This window comes from Heteronotia binoei, chromosome 3, assembly GCF_032191835.1.
Source record: "Heteronotia binoei isolate CCM8104 ecotype False Entrance Well chromosome 3, APGP_CSIRO_Hbin_v1, whole genome shotgun sequence".
Lineage (NCBI taxonomy): Eukaryota > Metazoa > Chordata > Lepidosauria > Squamata > Gekkonidae > Heteronotia > Heteronotia binoei.
In genome coordinates, this window is record NC_083225.1 from 164,428,100 (window position 1) to 164,447,417 (window position 19,318).

General features: G+C 44.3%; 1 protein-coding gene across 1 annotated transcript; it reads right to left on the reverse strand.

Annotated features, from left to right (window-relative positions):
* Positions 1-10,448: 10,448 nt before the first annotated feature.
* Positions 10,449-17,875, reverse strand: SAP18 (Sin3A associated protein 18). Its single transcript, XM_060234808.1, has 4 exons — positions 17,185-17,875; positions 14,894-15,003; positions 12,220-12,342; positions 10,449-10,971 (listed from the first exon to the last, which is right to left on the reverse strand). Exons 1-4 carry the CDS (start codon positions 17,254-17,256, stop codon positions 10,815-10,817), a joined length of 462 nt encoding a protein of 153 aa, XP_060090791.1. The 5' UTR covers positions 17,257-17,875; the 3' UTR covers positions 10,449-10,814.
* Positions 17,876-19,318: the final 1,443 nt, after the last annotated feature.

Here is a 19,318-nt window from a genome sequence, read left to right on the forward strand (position 1 = left end):
AGTAATCCAGTCTCGAGGTGACCGTTGCATGAATCACTGTTGCCAGGTCCTGACGCTCTAGGAAGGGAACCAACTGCCTTGCCCGCCTCAGATGAAAAAAGGCTGACTTGGCAGTGGCTGCTATCTGGGCCTCCATTGATAATGAAGGCTCCAGTAGGACTCCCAGGCTCCTGACTCGGCACGCTGCTTTCAATGGCGCCCCGTCAAAAACCGGGAGAGATATTTCCCTTCCCAGAGTGCCCCGACCCAAGCAAAGGACCTCTGTCTTCACTGGATTCAGTTTCAGCCCACTCAGCCTTAACCAAGTTGCCACGGCCTGCAGTGCCAGGTCCAAATTCTCTGGGACGCAGCCAGGCCGGCCGTCCATTAGCAGATAGAGCTGGGTGTCATCTGCATACTGGTGACACCCAAGCCCATACCTCCTGGCAATCTGGGCAAGGGGGCGCATATAGATATTAAATAGCATCGGTGAGAGAACTGTTCCCTGAGGCACCCCACAATGTAGTGTGCGCCTCTGGGACAGCTCACCCCCGATTGCCACCCTTTGTCCCCGATCCTCGAGGAAGGAGGAGAGCCATTGTAGGGCCGATCCCCAAACCCCAACATCGGCGAGGCAGCGGGTCAGTAGCCGATGGTCGACCGTGTCGAACTCAGCCGACAGGTCTAACAGCATCAGCACCTCCACACCACCTCAATCCAGATGCCACTGGAGGTCATCTGCCAAGGCGACCAGCACTGTCTCCGTTCCATGGCCCGGGCGAAAGCCGGACTGGCAAGGGTCTAGGATGGAAGCATCATCCAGAAAACCCTGCAACTGCAACACCACTGCCCTCTATAATTTTACCTAAAAATGGTAAATTCGAGACCGGTCGGTAGTTTGCCAATTCGGCCGGGTCTGTTGTACTTTTTTTCAAGAGGGGGCGGACCAAGGCCTCTTTTAAGAGCGTTGGAAAATGCCCCTCCAGGAGGGATCTATTTATGATGTCCCGTAGAGGACATCTGAGCTCCCTCGGGCAAGATTTAATTAGCCAGGAGGGGCACGGGTCCAAATCACAAGTTGTTGGGCGTGCAGAGGAGAGAATTCCGTCAACTTCCTCCAGGCTGAATGGGTCGAAATGATCCAAGACTAAACCAGAAGACAGGTACGGAGCCTCCAGTTCATGTACTGTATCCAATGTGATGGGCAGGTCTTGGCGGAGCGACGTGATTTTGTTTGCAAAAAATTTCCCAAAAGCCTCACAGCCTATTTCTAATTCTCTAACATTTGGCCTGCCCTGGGGCAGTGTGGTTAAATATCCAATTATTTTAAACAATTGTGCCGGGCGCGAATTTGCAGACGCAATCCTGGCTGCGAAGTAATCCTTCTTCGCAGCCTTGACTGCCATCTCATAAGACCTCATAAACGATCTATAGGATATTCTTGCCGCTTCATCATGAGTGTGCCGCCACGGCCTCTCTAGTCGTCTAAGTCCTTGTTTCAGCTGGCGTAACTCCAAGGTGTACCATAGGGCCAGCCTCAAACGAGGGCGTAGAGGACGTCGAAGTGCGAGCTCGTTGATTGCCCCAGACAGCCGATCTTGCCAGACATCAACCAGGGAATCGCCAGGGGGCCAGGGATCCCGAATAGCCATTTGGAATCGTTCCGGGTCCATCAGACTCCACGGGCGAGCCAAAATAGGCTCTCCGCCCTTACAGGGTTGGGGTGGCATCTCCATACATGCCTTGAGGGCTAGGTGATCCGACCATGGCACCACCTCCGTTGTGATATCGCTCACCCGAATCCTGGACGCAAAGATCAGGTCTAATGTGTGTCCCGCCTGTGTAGGAGTCGTAACAAATTGAGAGAGTCCCAGTGTCGCCATGGAAGACACTAGATCCATTGCCCGATTGGAGGCCGCGTCATCGGCATGGATATTGAAGTCATCCAGGACCATAAGCTCCAGGTACTCCAACGCCCAGCCCGACATCGCCTCCATCAGGGATGGTAAGGTGCTGGCTGGTGCATTAGGCAGACACTACACCAGCCAGATCGCCAACCCCTCTCCGACATCCCACGCCAGGCCAGCACATTCAATACCATCGATCGTTGGGGCCAGGAGAGCCTGGAAGGAGTAACCCTCCTATATGAAAAGCGCCACCCCTCCCCCCGCCCGCTAATCCACGATTGGTGGAAGACCAAGTATCCCGGGGGGGTCATCTGGGAGACAGCCACCGTCTCCCCCTCTTGCACCCAGGTCTCGGTCACGCAAGCCAGGTCTACGTCCTGCTGGAGCAGGAAGTCCCTAAGGGTCTCGGTCTTATTATTTACAGACCTGGCGTTGCATAACACCAATGACGGACGCGGGCAATTCCCCTTGGTCCCACTACCTGTCACCGTTGGGATGGGAAGTAGACTGAAAGGGGGCTGAGCACTGTTTTCCTGGAAGGACAGCTAAGATGCTTACTGAGTTGCATCTTGTACGTAGGAACTTAAAATGTTGCACTTCACCCTCTGACCCTATACTTGCTGCTTGCAAGTACTGTCACTGTAGACCATACTTATATTAATAGGGCAAAGATCATGCATTTATTTAAACCAGCCCTGTACTAAACTGGTATGCCTTCAGATGATCGTATTTGTAAAAGTACAGCAAATGGAAAACTTTTAGGGGGTGGGGGCATATAAACAGTAAGGCTTAGAGCCCTGCCAAAGTTGTCTACTTTTTAGGAGGGATTTGCTAGTTTTTGTTTCTGTGACCTTTAGTAGTTCTGGATGCAGCAACATAGTAACTGAGAGGTGAAATCTTTAAAGCCTCAAGTGGCGCTGGAGCTACCATTGTACAGAAAAATTCAAAGCTATGTAGCTAATTATCTGTATTGCTTGTTGAGGATTCTACAAAAAGCTCCATGGCGCAGAATGGTAAAGCTTTCTTTCAGAATAAATGGGACCAACTTTACCACTCGATAAAATCTAACGATAATAAGGCCTTCTGGAGAATCATTTCAGGTAATCTAAAAAACAATTCTGTTACTGACCCAAATATCTCTGAGCAAACATGGGTTGATTACTTCTCTAACATTTTTGCTGCCCCATGTGTATCCCCTCCCATCTTAGCAAACCCCTCAGTTACTGATATGCCGGTCTGGCCTCCAGTAACTCTAGAGGAAATCAGTGAGTTATTGAAGGATTTAAAAGCGGGTAAAGCACCTGGCCCTGATGGCCTTCCCGCTGAGGTATTCACAAAGTTTGCCGATTGGTGGCTCTTGCCCCTTGCAAAATTGTTCTCTTTTATCGATCTGTATGGCTCCATCCCTGACTCTTGGCTTGACTCTATAATTATCCCAATATACAAAAAGGGGGGGGTTGGAGTTACCAGAAAACTTCCGCCCCATTAGTTTATTATCTATAGTGGGCAAATTGTATGCAAAACATTTAGAACTCCGATTAACTGACTGGATGCGCCTAGGCAACATCATAGGTCCTGAACAGATTGGCTTCTCCAAAGGCAAATCTGCTATGGATCACTGCTGCACTCTGGCCTTCCTTGCTGAAAAATATATGCATACCGGGTCAAAAAAATTATATGCTGCCTTCATCGATTTGAAGGGTGCTTTTGATTCAATAGATAGAGCCCAACTATGGATCAAGCTAGGTTACCTGGGAATGGACCCTCGTTTGCTGTTTCTCTTGAGGAAACTTCATTCTAATACCTTTTGCCAAGTGAAATTTTCTTCTAGCGGTGACTTGACTAGTAAAATCCCAGTGTTAAAGGGGGTAAAACAAGGTTGTGTGCTGGCCCCACATCTTTTTAATTTATTTTTAACTGACCTGGCACAATTTTTGACCCCTATCAATGGTCATCCGCCTAAACTTGCAGGCCGAGCGGTCCCCTTATTACTTTATGCCGATGACACTACCATCCTCTCTTGTACAAGAGTGGGCCTGCAAAGGTATTTGAACGCCTTTTATGACTACTGTAATTGTAATTCACTCTCTATCAATTATGCCAAATCTAAAGTAGTTGTCTTTTCAAATTGCTGGGGCCCACAGAGATGGTTTATTGGCAATTCAACAATCGAGCAAACAAAAAATTTTAAATACTTGGGGATCACTTTTAACCACAAGTTAAGCTGGGTTTCACATCGTAACAACACCATCAACTTGGCTAAGTGTTCAGCTGCTCAAATTAAACAGTTTTTCTTTGCAAGGGGCAACCAATTAGTTCCAGCAGCTATTAAAGTATTCAAAGCCAAAACGCTTGCCCAAATCCTCTATGGTATCCCTATATGGATCTCAGCTTTTACCAGGAAAGTGGAGGGCATTCAAGCCTCATTCTTTAGACAAATTCTTGGTTTGCCAAAATGTGTGTCCTACTTTGCTCTCTGCTCTGAAGTGGGTCAGTCTTTGGTGGAGACAAAAGCCTGGATTGCAGTGTTTAAATTCTGGCTCAAAATTCATTTTAGAACAGATCCCAACAGCCTTCTTGATTGTATGAAAAGAGACCCATATATTTCGTCCTGGACAGCACTGCTTCTGTCTAAACTCAATCAATTGGGGTTAGAGGTAGATGATTTTTCTACCTCTGAAGAGTCATATATCTTCAGATGTATTAAACTGAGACTGTGGGAATTGGAGGAAACGAAATTACGGCCAACTCTCCCTTATACTTGCTCTCCAGCTTCCTTAGGTCTTTATGCTTTTTGTGGCAAAATGCCCAATTATCTATCAGACCTAACCACTCCAAGTCATCGCAGGGCATTTATGTTGGCCAGACTAAACGCGTTTCCCTCCAAAGTTTTACAAGGGAGATATCAGCGAGTCCCTTTAGCCGACAGACTTTGCTTCTGTGGAGCGAATACTCCTGACTCAATCCAGCATATATTGCTTGATTGTTCTTTTTACCATAACCTCCGTAAAGATTTATTTGGCAAGCTTTCTTTTTCTCCAGATTTGTCTATTCTGCCACCCTGTTATTATTTATTGAGTGATACTGAGGGGGTGGTTAGTGAGGCTGTGGCAAAATTTCTGGCTGACATCCTTAAATTTAATTCTGACCATGTTTGAATGTATCTGTAAGCTCGGTTTTATTTTGATTTTATCTCCAATGTTTAAATTTTTATATTCTGTGTATTTTTATCTGAATCTATTATGCCATTAAAGGTATGGTATGGTATGGTATGGTAAAGCTGCAGTACTGCAGTCGGAGCCCTCTACTCACTATTTGAGTTCAATTCCAGCGGAAGCTGGTTTAGGTAGCTGGCTCCAGGTGGACTCAGCCTTCCATCCTTCTGAGGTCGGTAAAATGAGTACCCAGCTTGCTGGGGGGAAAGTGTAGACTGGGGAAGGCAATGGCAAACCACCCCGTAAAAAGTCTGCCATGAAAGCAACGTCACCCCAGAGTCGGAAATGACTGGTGCTTGCACAGGGGACTACCTTTACCTTTTGTTCATTCTAGCCACCTGAATGTATTGCTTGCCTAGTTCTTAGAGAACTTTGCTGGTTGAAGAACTCGTAATCTTCCACAGCTATGTATGTTTTACCCTCTTAAAGTAGATTATATTGGATTTATATCCCACCCTTCACTCTGAATCTCTGAACCTTTCTCCCCCATACCAAACACCCTGTGAGGTACGTGGGGCTGAGAGTTCTCACAGAAGCTGCCCTTTCAAGGACAACTGCGAGAGCTATGGCTGACCCAAGGCCATTCCAGCAGCTGCAAGTGGAGTGGGGAATCAAACCCGGTTCTCCCAGATAAGAGTCTGCACACTTAACCACTACACCAAACTGGCTGTCCTAAGTTTGGTTATTGGCAGACTGAATGAAGCTACCTCTAATAGAAGGAAACCAAATTGAGCAAACCTTTGATCTGAGTAGCAATTTGTTAATTTTACTATTCTGATCAAAGGTTTGCTCAATTTGTTAATTTTACTATTCTGTCATTGAACCTTAAATTTGTAGCATTTTGCATTCTAAACCACTCCCTACCAGATAATTTTACTATACTGTCATTGGATCTTAAATTTGTACCAGTTTGCATTCTGAGCCACTGATTACCAGCTATGTGGGGCTTTGCTCACTGGACCGGATTCCTCGTCTGATGAAGTGTGCTTTGAGAACACACAAAAGCTTACATTCTAAATAAAACTAAGTTGGTCTTAAAAGTGAAACTTGGCTCCTATTTTGTTCTTCTACTTCAGACCAATACTGCTGACTACTTGGATCTAACCACTTTCAACTGTGAGCCAACTTGGTGGCCCAGATTCAGCAGAAAGGCAGCATATAAATCAATAAAACAATTAGCCTGCACCATATGAAACTGCTTTATAAGCTATCATATTAACCCAGATTTACTGGGGGTTGAATGAGAGAGCTCTTCCTCAAAGGTGATCTTACAGTGCCACCCAGTTAGCAATGAAAATTGTGGTTTCTGTGATCAAAGGTTTTAAACCAGCAATGGAGATTGCTGGTTTTTAGTATCGTGTCATTGGTGCAAACTCATAAATCATAAAAATTAGAATCGATGACATTCTTGAGTTTACAGATGAGGCTGAAGAAAATGATAATGCAGCTTGAGCCACTTCAGTTCTTAGGGAGCAGTTCATATTATAAACAGTCACGTTTTAAAACTACCTCATCTGCTGTAATGTCTAGACAAAGGGGCTAAAAGGCAAGCAAGGCAGCAGTACAACCTGCTCCTCATTTTGCTTTTGGCAGGTTGTGTGTCCTTGCTGTCACCATCAGGAAACATGATTTTATGCTACAAAACACCCTGTACTTAAAAAAAACCCCAGCTCTAACGACCCATTTGCCTTCCTAAGAAATAACTTGTCTCATTGACCAATAACTGCAGGAGACATTTGCCTCATGAACAGTGGTGTATTCTGCATATACAACATTTTAAAGAAACTGATCTCAGGAAATGGGCTGTATTTCATTCAAAGCAGATGAAATTTATTCTGAGCAAACCAACTTTTATAGTTGAGAAATGCAACAAGAGAAAGCAAAGGGAAAGAACAGAATATATAATTCTGCTTCAATCCAGAGGCTGGGGAGCTAACTGCAGCACTTTAGACTTCAGCACATCGTGCTTTAAAAATCAAAACCACTGCTAAAGCTGTAAAAGGACAGATTTAGGCTTAATAATTGTATCTGTCTGAAGCAAGCAGCACTTAATGCAAGAGCTTACTTGAAATTCTCATTCACCTGGCTGAATAGTTCTCTGCATAACCTACTGTCACACTACAGGGTCTAAGAGGGCCTTTTACTGGCTGCCACCACTCTGGTAAGGGTCTAAATGGGAGGGTCCAGAGCACCCAACCACCCCTGTATATTCCTTATTAATAAATACCTCTTAACTGTGACCAAGGAGACATGAGAACCCAAGTAGTATAACAACAAAAAGTTTATTATTAGTGCTCAATAAATGGGTGATCAAGATTTAGTGCTATAGTGAATATGAAAACAAATAAACAGAAGCCCTGACGCATTCAGCTAGACATTCCCTGCTCTAGCACCAAAACTCACCCCCTTGTAGGCTTCCCAACCCTCCCGCCCTGGCGGGGGACCCCAGGATTTCCAGCCTCTTCCCCCGCTCCCCAAATAAACGGAAGCAGGGGGAGGGGGGAAACGGCGCCAAGGAGCGTGGCGAGCCGCCCCATCTCTGAGCGGGCGATGCCGCTGCGCAGCTGCCGCCTCTTCTCCGCTTCACCGTAGCTGCTCCTCCGAGATGGGCTCAGGCTGAGCCCATCTCGGAGGAGCAGCTAAGATGAAGCGAAGAAGAAGCGGCAGCAGCGCAGCGACATCGCCCGCTCCACCTCTGAGGTAAAATCAGAGAAGGGGAGGGTGGAGGCAGGCCAGGATCATGGCGAGCCGCGAATCTGGGTCCTTCTAGGACCCGGACTCACCACGCTCCTGGCCTGCCTCCACCCTCCCCTTCGCTGATTTTACCTCAGAGGCGGGGCGGAGCGGGTGACGCCGCTGCACTGCCGCCTTTTCTCCGCTTCTACTGGTCCTCCGAGATGGGCTCAGCCTGAGCCCATCTCGGAGGAGCAGCTACGGTGAAGTGGAGAAGAGGCGGCAGCAGCACAGCAGCGTTGCCCACTCTGCCTCTGAGGTGAAATCAGTGAAGGGGAGGATGGAGGGAAGGAAGGCATTTAAAAAGTTTTGAGGTCCCTTTAATTGTGATGGACAGAACTCCCTTTGGAGTTCAATTGTGCTTGTCACACCCTTGCTCCTAGCTCTACCCCCAAAGTCCCCAGATATTTCTGGAATTGGACTTGGCAACCCTACCCCCTTGGGTAAGGGATCTCTCCCACAGCCTTTTCCAGAGAGCTCACCCTGTCTCTGCTTGACCCTTTTATGCTCTCCTCCCAGGTCCCACCCCTCTCTGGGCTAGTTTCCCTCCAAAACTTTGCCGCCTAAACTTTTCCAGAGGGGATCCTGGGAAATGTAGGCTTTCTCCTAGGCAGGCTTCTCTGGAGCCTGTAGGCCTCACTAGGTCCAGGATCATGAAACCTACACAATCTTTATTCACTGTTGCTAGCAGTCAGCTACCATCCTGCAGATGGGCAGTTGGCATTCGCAGAGAAATAAGACCATACACTCTAGATAAATAGATGATTTATAGATAGATCACTCCAAATGTCACTGCTTGGCCCAAAGATGACCCTAAATGCCAACCAGGAAAGCAGGCTAGGAAAATATTTGATAAGCGATTCAAGAAGCTGATTTGCAGAGCACTTCCTCTCCCTTCCCAGATGTAATGCATACTTTATAACTATGGATTTATTGGGAACAGCACCTTACTTTTCATTAAGTTCTTTCATCCCCAGACCTACTTCCACTTGACACATTTACCATGACCATATCCGTAACACGTAGAATTATCTCCCCATCCTGTATTTCTGAGGGTCATCAACTGATATTATCAGTCTTGGGAAAGCTATCGAATTCCATTGAATCTTTGATCTCCTTCCTGAAAAGCCATCAACAATTCGTCCCCAGTCTTTGGGAACCTTCCTGTAAGCACATCAATTAGGGGCACACCTGTCACAATTGTATATTTTTCCTATAAATACACAGATCAGTCTCCTGTATTCTCACTCTCTTCTTGGCATCAACTTCACACTGCATGAAGCGCTGGTTGCTTCTCTTTCTCTCCACAGATCTGAATCTTTCAAGAATGATAAATTAATAGCCTGTCCCAAACTATTCCCTGCTACTTCCTTTTGTTTCTTGGTTAGTGTGTTTTGTGTTGTATATGCTTTTACCCTTTATTATATTTAAACAAAAACAGCATCATTTGAACATCAGCATGTTTATTTGAGTGTGCTCTAAGAAGGATTCTGGTATTTTGTTCTATTGTTCTTTGGTTTGCTAATTTTATTGTATTGTTTTTAAATTTAAATTGTAAGTTTTTATTGTTGTTCAGTTTATGTTGTGATCCGCCCTGAGCCTGTTATGGGAAAGGGCAGAATATAAGCCTACTAAATAATAAATCAATAAATATACAAAAGTGATGATCCTGAGTTACCCACCTCTTGCTAATATCCCCAATCAATTAATTATTAGACTATTTTGGGTAACACTGTTTAAGATCACTTCCACAGAATTGCCCTGACCTAAATAAAGATGTTGGTATACACATAGAAAGAAGCCCCGTGGCTCAGAGTGGTAAGCTGTAGTACTGCAGTCCAAGCCTCTGCTCATGACCTGAGTTCGATCCCGGCAGAAGCTGGGTTCAGGTAGCTGTCTCAAGGTTGACTCAGCCTTCCATCCTTCCGAGGTCGGTAAAATGAGTACCCAGCTTGCTGGGGGTAAAGTGTAGATGACTGGGGAAGACAATGGCAAACCACCCCGTAAAAAGTCTTCCATAAAAATGTTGTGAAAGCAACGTCACCCCAGAGTTGGAAACAACTGGTGCTTGCAGGTAAAGGGGACTACCTTTACCTTTTTATATACATAGAAATCCACTTTGTGTCATCACTTGATGTATCAGGAACTGTAGAGATAAATATGATGTGTATCTGCCAACAGATGGCATCTCTCCACATACACTGGTTCTGAGGGAACTTGCATCATATCTCCATTCTTGTGTAAGAATTACATATAAATTACTTTGAAACATATAACCAATGCTGGATTGAAAAAATCTGGTTTGTGCAGTAACGGTGTGAGATTCTTGAATGCAATCCATGTATCTGCCCAAGAGCTTGTGTTCAGCAATGTTTTTCCAGCAGCCACACCCAATATACTTTGAAAGCTAAGGAAAATGCAGATCGTCCTTCCTCCACCCCAGGTGGCTTTGATCACTGAAGAGGTGCAAGCATCTATGGAATGCCGTTCATCACACAATGCCTAATATTTTTCAGAAATGACTACATTCTTCTCCGCTTATACCTATTCATGATGACTGAGGCATGTTCTAGCCTCACATCCTGGGTTCCTTCAAAGCAAATCTCAACATCTGTTTTCTTGAAATACATCGAACACTTTTTATTACCCATGCTCATATATTAACAGTAGGGTGGCATTACAACAAATTTGCCCTATAACAAAAGAATTTCAAAATCCTCAGAAGACTGCCTACGTTGCTCTAGGCACATTGCATATACTTTGGAAAAACTGGAGATGCCTGTTTTTAGATTAACTGGAGAGAGAAAACGTACCCAAGCCAGTTGAAAGAATGCTGTTCTAAATACATAGTTTTAAAAAAAAGGAATTGGTATTCCAAAGGTTTAAGGGTTGTCAAGCATTCTTGCTCTGCGTTAAAAAAAATTCTTCAAATTAAGCTATAATCATGCAAATGATGTGGTCACTAGAAGAAACCAAAATATTAGTAAGGTCTCATGCGACCTGATGGAGGCGGTGCTCGATTTGGAGGTGTAATTGCTATGTCCAAGTAATCACCTATCTGGAATTTCTGAGACTGCAGAGTCATGGAATCATCTGTGCCCTTTCTGCCGGACATTGTACTGCCAATCTCCTTCACCCTGTAGGAAAAAGCAAGATACACAATAATTTGCCTCCAGTAAATCAAGTATCTGAAGACCACACTAAGATCTATGTTCAGCTTAAACATATAACACTATTGGGTGAGAAAGATGCCCTGTTATGTATGAGACTGCCCCCAATCCCTATATTTGTTAACTCCCAAAAGATCTTCTGACTTGACAGAGGCCTGGATAAAAGATCCAGTTTGACATCAAAGAAGGGGCCCCTGAGCTTGCAGGACTTTCCTTGGATAGACTTCTCATGGAAGTAGCCCAACAGTCAGAATGCTGTAGAGAGCACAATCATTAAGATCCTTTTGTCTGAAGCATCCAGAGCTCCCTCAGACCCATGGTCTTAAGCAATGACTCAAGTCTGATAAATAACAACCTGAGACCCGACTGCTTCCTTTATAATACAACTGTCTCTGGTAATTCAATCACAGGCCCAGGTAATGTCATCAAGCTGCTGCTCATCCTTTGTCAAACCAGCCTGGGCTGGTCCACCACTCAGGTAACTCAATCACTCCACCTGAGTTGCTCTGCTGCACTCTGTCTCCTGACCTAGGATGCCCATATTTGGAATCAGACCCTAAATGCTCTTCTATCTTCACATACACAAAGGTCAAATTCATCAACAGGAAACAAGACCCCACACCACGATCCAACCCCATTGAAGATTCTAAAATTCAGCTTCTTCTGCCATATACTACAGTGCATCAGTATTTCCTGTTTATGGCTTTTCTGTCTCCCTTTAGACACCCCATTTGTATTCCTTCTTTTAGACACCCCATTTGTTTTCCTATGTAGGCAGCAATCAAGGTCAGTACTGTTAGGCCTGTATTACAGTGTTTTAAGCTTTTGCTTCCCCTTGCACTTGATTTTTCTTTCTTTGCATTTTGTTATGAGAATATGGATGTTGTTACTTGAGACCCCTTCTGGTTCATCTGTCCAAGGGTACTGTTCTAGAAAGGGATCTGTATAGACATAAGACTGGAACAGTCCCAATTACCCCAGAACACATGTATGGTTCTAAGCACACAGAGGATATGCAAGTGGCAAGCATGGCACAGGGACCGAGTTGGGTTAACATCCACTGTTCATCTAGTTCACTCACAGGCAGCAACAGTCTATGGTCTCAAGCAATGGCCTTACCCAGTTCTACTTCCCAAGATCCTTCCTGTCTGCAGGTACCAGAAGCTATCCTTGATGAAAACAGTTAAGACTTGCTACCACCACTGGCTCTATTACCTGTAACCAGGCCTTTTGAGATCCGGAAAAACGATTGCGAAGTTGAAATGTGTGCCCTTCTTTCGTGCTTCTGGATAGACTTCTTTCACTAAACTGGTCAGTTCTTTCAGAGTTGCATCCATCCTGAGGGAGGGAAATGGAGCAACCCACACTATGAATCAGCACAGCAACATCCCATTACCATCCTCCAAAATACTCAAGGTAGCGCACAGGATTGTCCAAATTATATTAAATTAAATCTCTTAAAGGAACAGGAAACCAGAGGAAACTATCAAATTTCTTCAGCCAACTTCTTCAGAGTTGGTTCCACGTGAGACACAGAACTGTACAGCTATTATCCCACTACAGAACTTTGTCCCATTTTTAAATTTGTATTTGGCCCTTGTCACCATGCCACATGATATTCCCAAGCCACTGTTTGCCCATATACATGCAGAAATCAGCAGAGAAATAATATGGGACAAAACAGAGAAGTCTACTGCTTCAAAAAACCTGAACATGTCAGGTTTCTTGAGATATCTTATTTATTTCTTTTATAAACTACCTTTCTCCCCAGTTGGGGACCCAACCAGTTTAGATCATTCTCCTATCCTCCATTCTATTCTCACAACAACCCTGCAAGGCAGGTTAGGCTGAGAATGTGACTAGTCCAAGGTCACCAGCAAGCTTCTATTACACAAGTGGGGATTCGCACCAGGGTCTTCCAAATACTCATCCAACACTTAACCACTACACCACACTGGCTGGCTGCCCAAACTTCACAAATATATTATGGGAAAGTAATAATGAATGTCTGAGTCACTTTCGGGGTTACTACATTCAAAGACATACCAAATAAGTGAAGTAACAAACCTGGAAGGACAACCCCAGTCAGGGCTAAGAGTCAGACTGTACTGCTATTCCTGATATCTCCCAAGACAGATGGAATGAAAGTAATATGGAAATGAACAGAATGTTTGTTCATGGATAAACTAGCAACCTTAAGAAAACAGCTAGAATAGAAAAAAAGAACTTTCTTTGTGTCCTCTATCCTCCCTTCTTCCACAAGAAACAGTATATGGTATACTTGTAACCAAGTAGACTCCTTAACCATATCAAGACAAACAGATACCACCTGCTGCCCCAAAGTTTAACCAGCTTATCACTACAGCATTCTGTCTTCTTACTTAGGGACAAAATGCTGGAACCACGAAGTGCTTCTTCTAGAATAAAGAAGAACTGCCCTCCCTTCCCCCTGGGGAGGCATACATTACATCTCTCCTTCCCTCTTTCTCCCTCCACACACATCAAAGAAGAAGACGACTGCAGATTTATACCCTGCCCTTCTCTCTGTATCAGACTCAGAGCAGCTTACAATCTCCCATATCTTCTCCCCCCACAACAGACACCCTGTTTGGTGGGTGGGGCTGAGAGGGCTCTCACAGCAGCTGCCCTTTCAAGGACAACTCCTGCAATAGCTATGGCTAACCCCAAGGTCATTCCAGCAGCTGTAAGTGGAGGAGTAGGGAATCAAACCCGGTTCTCCCAGGTAAGAGTCCGCACACTTAACCACTACACCAAACTGGCTCTCAAGGTATAGCTCCCAAACAAAAGAACACTCACACTACAAAATATGAATATGACCCAAAAGTATTAGTGACTGATCACTTAGCAGCTTCTGCAATACCCTCTTATTTAGCAGAGAAAAATGATGGCAAGGCAGAAGAAAAATGTGAGAGCACAACATTGGCTTCTTCCTGGTAAGTCCTACTCTTGAGCTTCTTTCTCACCAATCCCTTCCTCCTCCTGCTAACTTCCTTCCTTCCTAGTGTCCAAATACATCTCAGTCAGAGGCCTGCAACATCACAACGGCCTCTTGAACTTCTTCATCTGCACAAGATACCTTCTGGGTAAGAAACAGGATTAACACACTGCAAAGAGGCATGCAATGTACTGCTTCTGATCCAGCAAGCACTTGCATGAAATAAAGGATGCTCTGCATTCGCCCAAGACCTTTGCTCCATCTGTAGCACATAGCAAACACCACACAAGATGTCAGAAGTCACTCAGAGGTCTCTGTTCTTTTGCAGGAAAGGATGCGATGTTGGGAAACTAAGGGAATTCTGAGTGGCCTGTAACATCTGAGTGGCCTGGGAATTCTGAGTGGCCTGGGTGCAAAAAAAACTAGGTTAGGAACTGAATAATAATAATTAAAAAGGCAGTCCCCTGTGCAAGCACCAGTCATTTCTGACTCTGGGGCGACGCTGCTTTCACAACGTTTTCACAGCAGACTTTTTATGGGGTGGTTTGCCATTGCCTTCCCCAGTCATCTACACTTTCCCCCCAGCAAGCTGGGTACTCATTTTACCGACCTCGGAAGGATGAATACCACTCACAAATTGTCCGCCTTTTCTCTAAGGCAGCCATAGCATACAGCTTATCTCATAACCCTATAGAGTTACATCAGTTCAGTATCTTCATGCTCCTCTTCCATTGTTTTTTACGTGAACACAAGCATCCAAGATGTCAACAAAAGCTTCACTGGATGGATGTTCTGCTTTTCAATCATCTACCAGAAAGCCAGTGTCATCCATCAGAAAAAGATACAGAAGCCCTGTTGCACTGCAGGTATCAATAGTCCATAATGCCCAAAGCAAAGCTCTGAGATGCAGACACACAGCTAGCTGCCACTCACCAAGTATAGATCTGAAGCTCACTGGAGGGTACATTTCCTCGAGTAAACTCATCCATGCGGTGGTGGCGCCCATTGTTGGTGGTGAAGACCCTTAACAAAAGGGGGCAGGTCTGCAAGGCAAAGGGCATAAAATTAATCCACAGAGAGGCACAGAATAAAAGTCCAAAAACCTAACCACACTGTGCCACTGTCCCTTCCAGCAAGGAAGGCAGTTCTACATGACATGCAACTCAAGAGACCTAAGAACCCCCCCACCCATGCATCCTACATAGAAACATTATATAGAAGTCTCACATGCTTGTTCTGCATATGAACAACATACAAAGCATCCCTGACTTCTCCATCTCTCTCTTATACCCCTCCAATCTTCAACTTACCCTACAGATGTTCAGTCCCCCCACACCCATACAATAAACATTACCAAATGCTTCAATAATGAAAAATAAGACAGCATTATCATCCCTAGTATGGGATGCATGGTGCTGCTTTACACTGAATCAGATACTTGGTCCATCTAAGTTAGCATTGTCAGGACTGGGTAAAAGTTGGATCTAGATTATTTTAAACAGATCCTCAAGAATTCATATGATTTTTACAATGAAACAAAATAAAATCACCATCATATTGCAGATCATGTCTCCGTCTATAGGCAGCATCACAAAAATCATGTAGCCGCAGCTACATGGTGCCACAGTGGTGCCAAAAATTAGCTCCAAACCACGGAGCTATATGAATCCTCAGAATTTATATGCAGGGTCATCCCAGATTTACCAGCAAATCACATATATCCACAGCCACAGATTGGACTGCAAAAATCACAGACCCACAATGTCAAGGCTTCGCAGTAGCATAAAAACATGGTTACAAAACATGGATCCTCATGGTTTTTGTGTTGGGTCACCCCCAAAATCACATATCACACATCATGACGATAAGACACAAATTTCACCACAAAAATCACACATCCATTGTTTCAGGGCATTGCATGGATCCTCAGCATTTTTGCACTGCCGCCCCAAACTCACCATCAGATCACATATTATGGTAACAGCCACAGATTGTACCACAAAAATCACACAACCACATCCACAACCACCATATTATGATGAAAGCCACAGACTGCACCGCAAAAATTACAGATCCACTGCTTTGTGGTGCTACACTGGTGCAAAAATGGTGGTTGTTTTTACATTGGGTCACCCCAAACTCACCATCAGACCACGTATTATTTTAACAGCCACAGACTACACAACAATCACACATCCACCATATCATGATGATAGCCATAGATTCACCACAAAAATCACAGATCCACTGTTTGTCAAGCATTGTCTATTTCTTTATTATTATAGTTACTGAAGTATATAAATGTTACTGACCATGAACTGAGCCTATGCACATCAAAGTAGAGAACCCCCCTTTTGTTCCTTTCTCCTTTACTAACAAATGCAGGAATGTACTCTTTGAAGAAAAAAACCTCCTGGGACTAATTCCCAGGCCAGCAAGGCTGGAACCCAGGATGAACTGACGGCAGTAGAGATAAGGAAGTTACAGTGAGAAGTTTCACATGTGAATGTAGAATTGTTCAGAGAATGTAGAATTGTTTATAAAACCTTTGATGTGCTATCTTTAAGTATGCATTTTACTGTTACACTGTATCAGTTCCAATACCTAGCTGGGCTGGCCCACATGGATTATCAACAAACCAAACTTTGTTTCAAAATTCAAGGACTGGTTACTTTGAGATCTAATGCTTGACACTGTTTTGTGGTGCCACAAAGGCACAAAAACATGCTTCCAAACCATGGATCCTCATAGTGTTATTCAAATAGGCAGTCAAATAATTAGTTGGGGAAATTAGCAAAGAAGACAGAGCAAGAGGCTGGTAACTGGGATTCTCCACTTGTGTATATGGGGATTTTTCCCAAGGACTGATATTCTCCATTCACAGATAGGACCCTGACAATCTGCACCTTGCAACTGATATGCCACCCAATGTTCCCTCTAAGCTGCAGAGTCTTGTGAGCAAAAATTCTACTTTGTGAGCTGCTGGCATTAAAGTTGTGAGCTACTGCATCAATTAGTGTGCTCCGGAGACATCCTTCCTGAGCTAAGACAAAAATGTGTGAGCTGGAGGTTAAAAATCTGTGAGCTAGCTCACACTAACTCAGCTTAGAGGGAACACTGATGCCACCACGCAGAAAAGCCCGCGGCGTGGAACGTGCACCACGAACCCGTTCGTCAGGTGAGAAGCGAGCCAACTCTTCCCCCTTCACACACCCTTGGCATACCTTCTCCCGATCGATGGGCTTCTCCGGCTCTTTCTTAATCTCCTCCTGAGTAACGCGAGACTCCACCGCCATCTTCCCGCCCGATGGCCTCGCTCCCCGTGAGGACGTCGCAGCCAAGCTAGGCGAAGAGGAGAAGCCGACTTCGTGCCTCCGCGAAGGGACTCGCCTTCCGGTCCCCGATCCTTGCGTTGGGCCCGCTGAGCCGGCCGCCACTTTCCCCTCCCCCTGGACCCTCCGAGAACTCCGATTTGTTATTCTCTCCGGAACAAGATGGCGGCGCCCATCGGAGTCGGTTCGGCGTAGAGTGGTGAGGGCTGCCTTCGTTGCGATGACGGTTCTCTCGCGAGACTACAAGAAGTCAGGATTGTCTTTCACAGTTAGGGGCTTTTGTTTCAGAAGGAATTTTGAACAGGCTCCCGCGTTGGTGACTTTGGCCCGTCTTAGTTTGAAGAGTAAAAATCCTCACGTCATGTTTAAACGTGTCTCTGATATCCCTGCCCCAACCAGGTGTTCCGTCTGCTATATAGTGCTTTCCGGTGTTTCCTTCAGTAACCGTTTTGGTTGCAGCTGCCAACGCTGATCACAGAAGTGCGTTAAAATACAATTAAACAGGGATCTGGTAAAGTCATTCCGACATGAGTCAGAGCTCACTTTATCATATGTAGAGTGTGAGTCCAAAATACAAATGTAGTAGCTTGGAATGGATCATACACCTATGTATTTGTTAATCAAAGTTTACGTTGAATTTACACCTGTCAATTTTTAAAGTGATACTGCACTTCTAATTGTGAGGCGAGTATAAGGAAAATCTCTGCTTTCCCAGTTTAAAGCATTAGGGCCTACAACACTGTGTTGTGTCAAAAGAATGACAGGCTTTAAACACTCGAAATGCACTCTGTCAATAAGTAATATTATTATTGTGGTGGTCTGTTTTATTTGGTCCATAATATGTCGTGTGCCTATTGAGAAGTGGATCCGCTGCTTTCATGTATAATCAGTTTGGCCTCTTCCACCAGCGCTGAGTCAGTAATTCCTTGGATCAGCAGTCATCTTTTGGAAATCAAATATCATAAGCAGAATCAAAGGAAAGGACTATTGTATGTTCTTAAGTCTAAAGACAATTCAGCACCCATTCAGGAAACGCTGTGCCAGGAAATCTGTTGTTCAGTAGACTGAGCAATACACTGTGAGGACAAAAACAGCTGTTATTAAAAAAATACACAAAAATGTTTGTCCCATCATGTTTCTAGCTGCATTCTTTCTCAAGGGTTGTTAAAATAGTTGTGGAGAACACAACCACGAGCTTGCATATGCTTATAGCTTTCAAGGTTTCCCGTACCAAAATAACATCTTTGAATGCATCTAAATGTTCTAATAATATCTGTATAATCTCCAGTATTTTTACCAAGAGACATACAGTCTCAATAAAATATCAAATATATACAAAAAGAAAATAGACCCATATCACTTTTCAAGAAGCAAAATTATACTTGAAAGTTGTTTTCCATGTCTGTTAGAATTTATTGAGACTGTATGTCTCTGAGTAAAAATAAAAAAGGTTATGCTGATATTATTAGAGGATTTTAATATGATCAAAGCTTTTTTTTATATGTGGTATTTTAAAGTTATGAGGGTGTGTGACAAAACAACAACAGAGGAATAATTCTTGAGTTTTTCTGATGACAGTGCACAGAGAGGCAGTGATAGGGAAAGAAAGGCATACTGAATTTTTGTTTTTCATGCAACTGTTAAAAAGAGTTGTTAGACTCCAGTCCCACCTGTTTTGCAATTCACAAGCTTGCCAGGTCTTTGGCAACCTTTAGAAGAACTGAGACACCAAAAGAGAAGCAGCCAAATCTGTACATGACATGTTTGAGAAGAATTATCTTAAAATTTGCAACCTGTTTACAACCATTACCTAGGCGTCACAGAAAACAGAAAAAGCCAACACGGAACTATAAAGCCAACTTTAGCACCCTCTAAACAATAGTTGTCAAACATAAAGCCCAAGGAACGGCAACAGCCCATCCAGGGCTCTTATACAGCCTGTGAGCAATACTCCCTCTACGCTGTGGAGTCTTGTGAGCAAAAATTCTGCCTGCTGAGCTACTGGCATTAAAGCTGTGATTGAGCA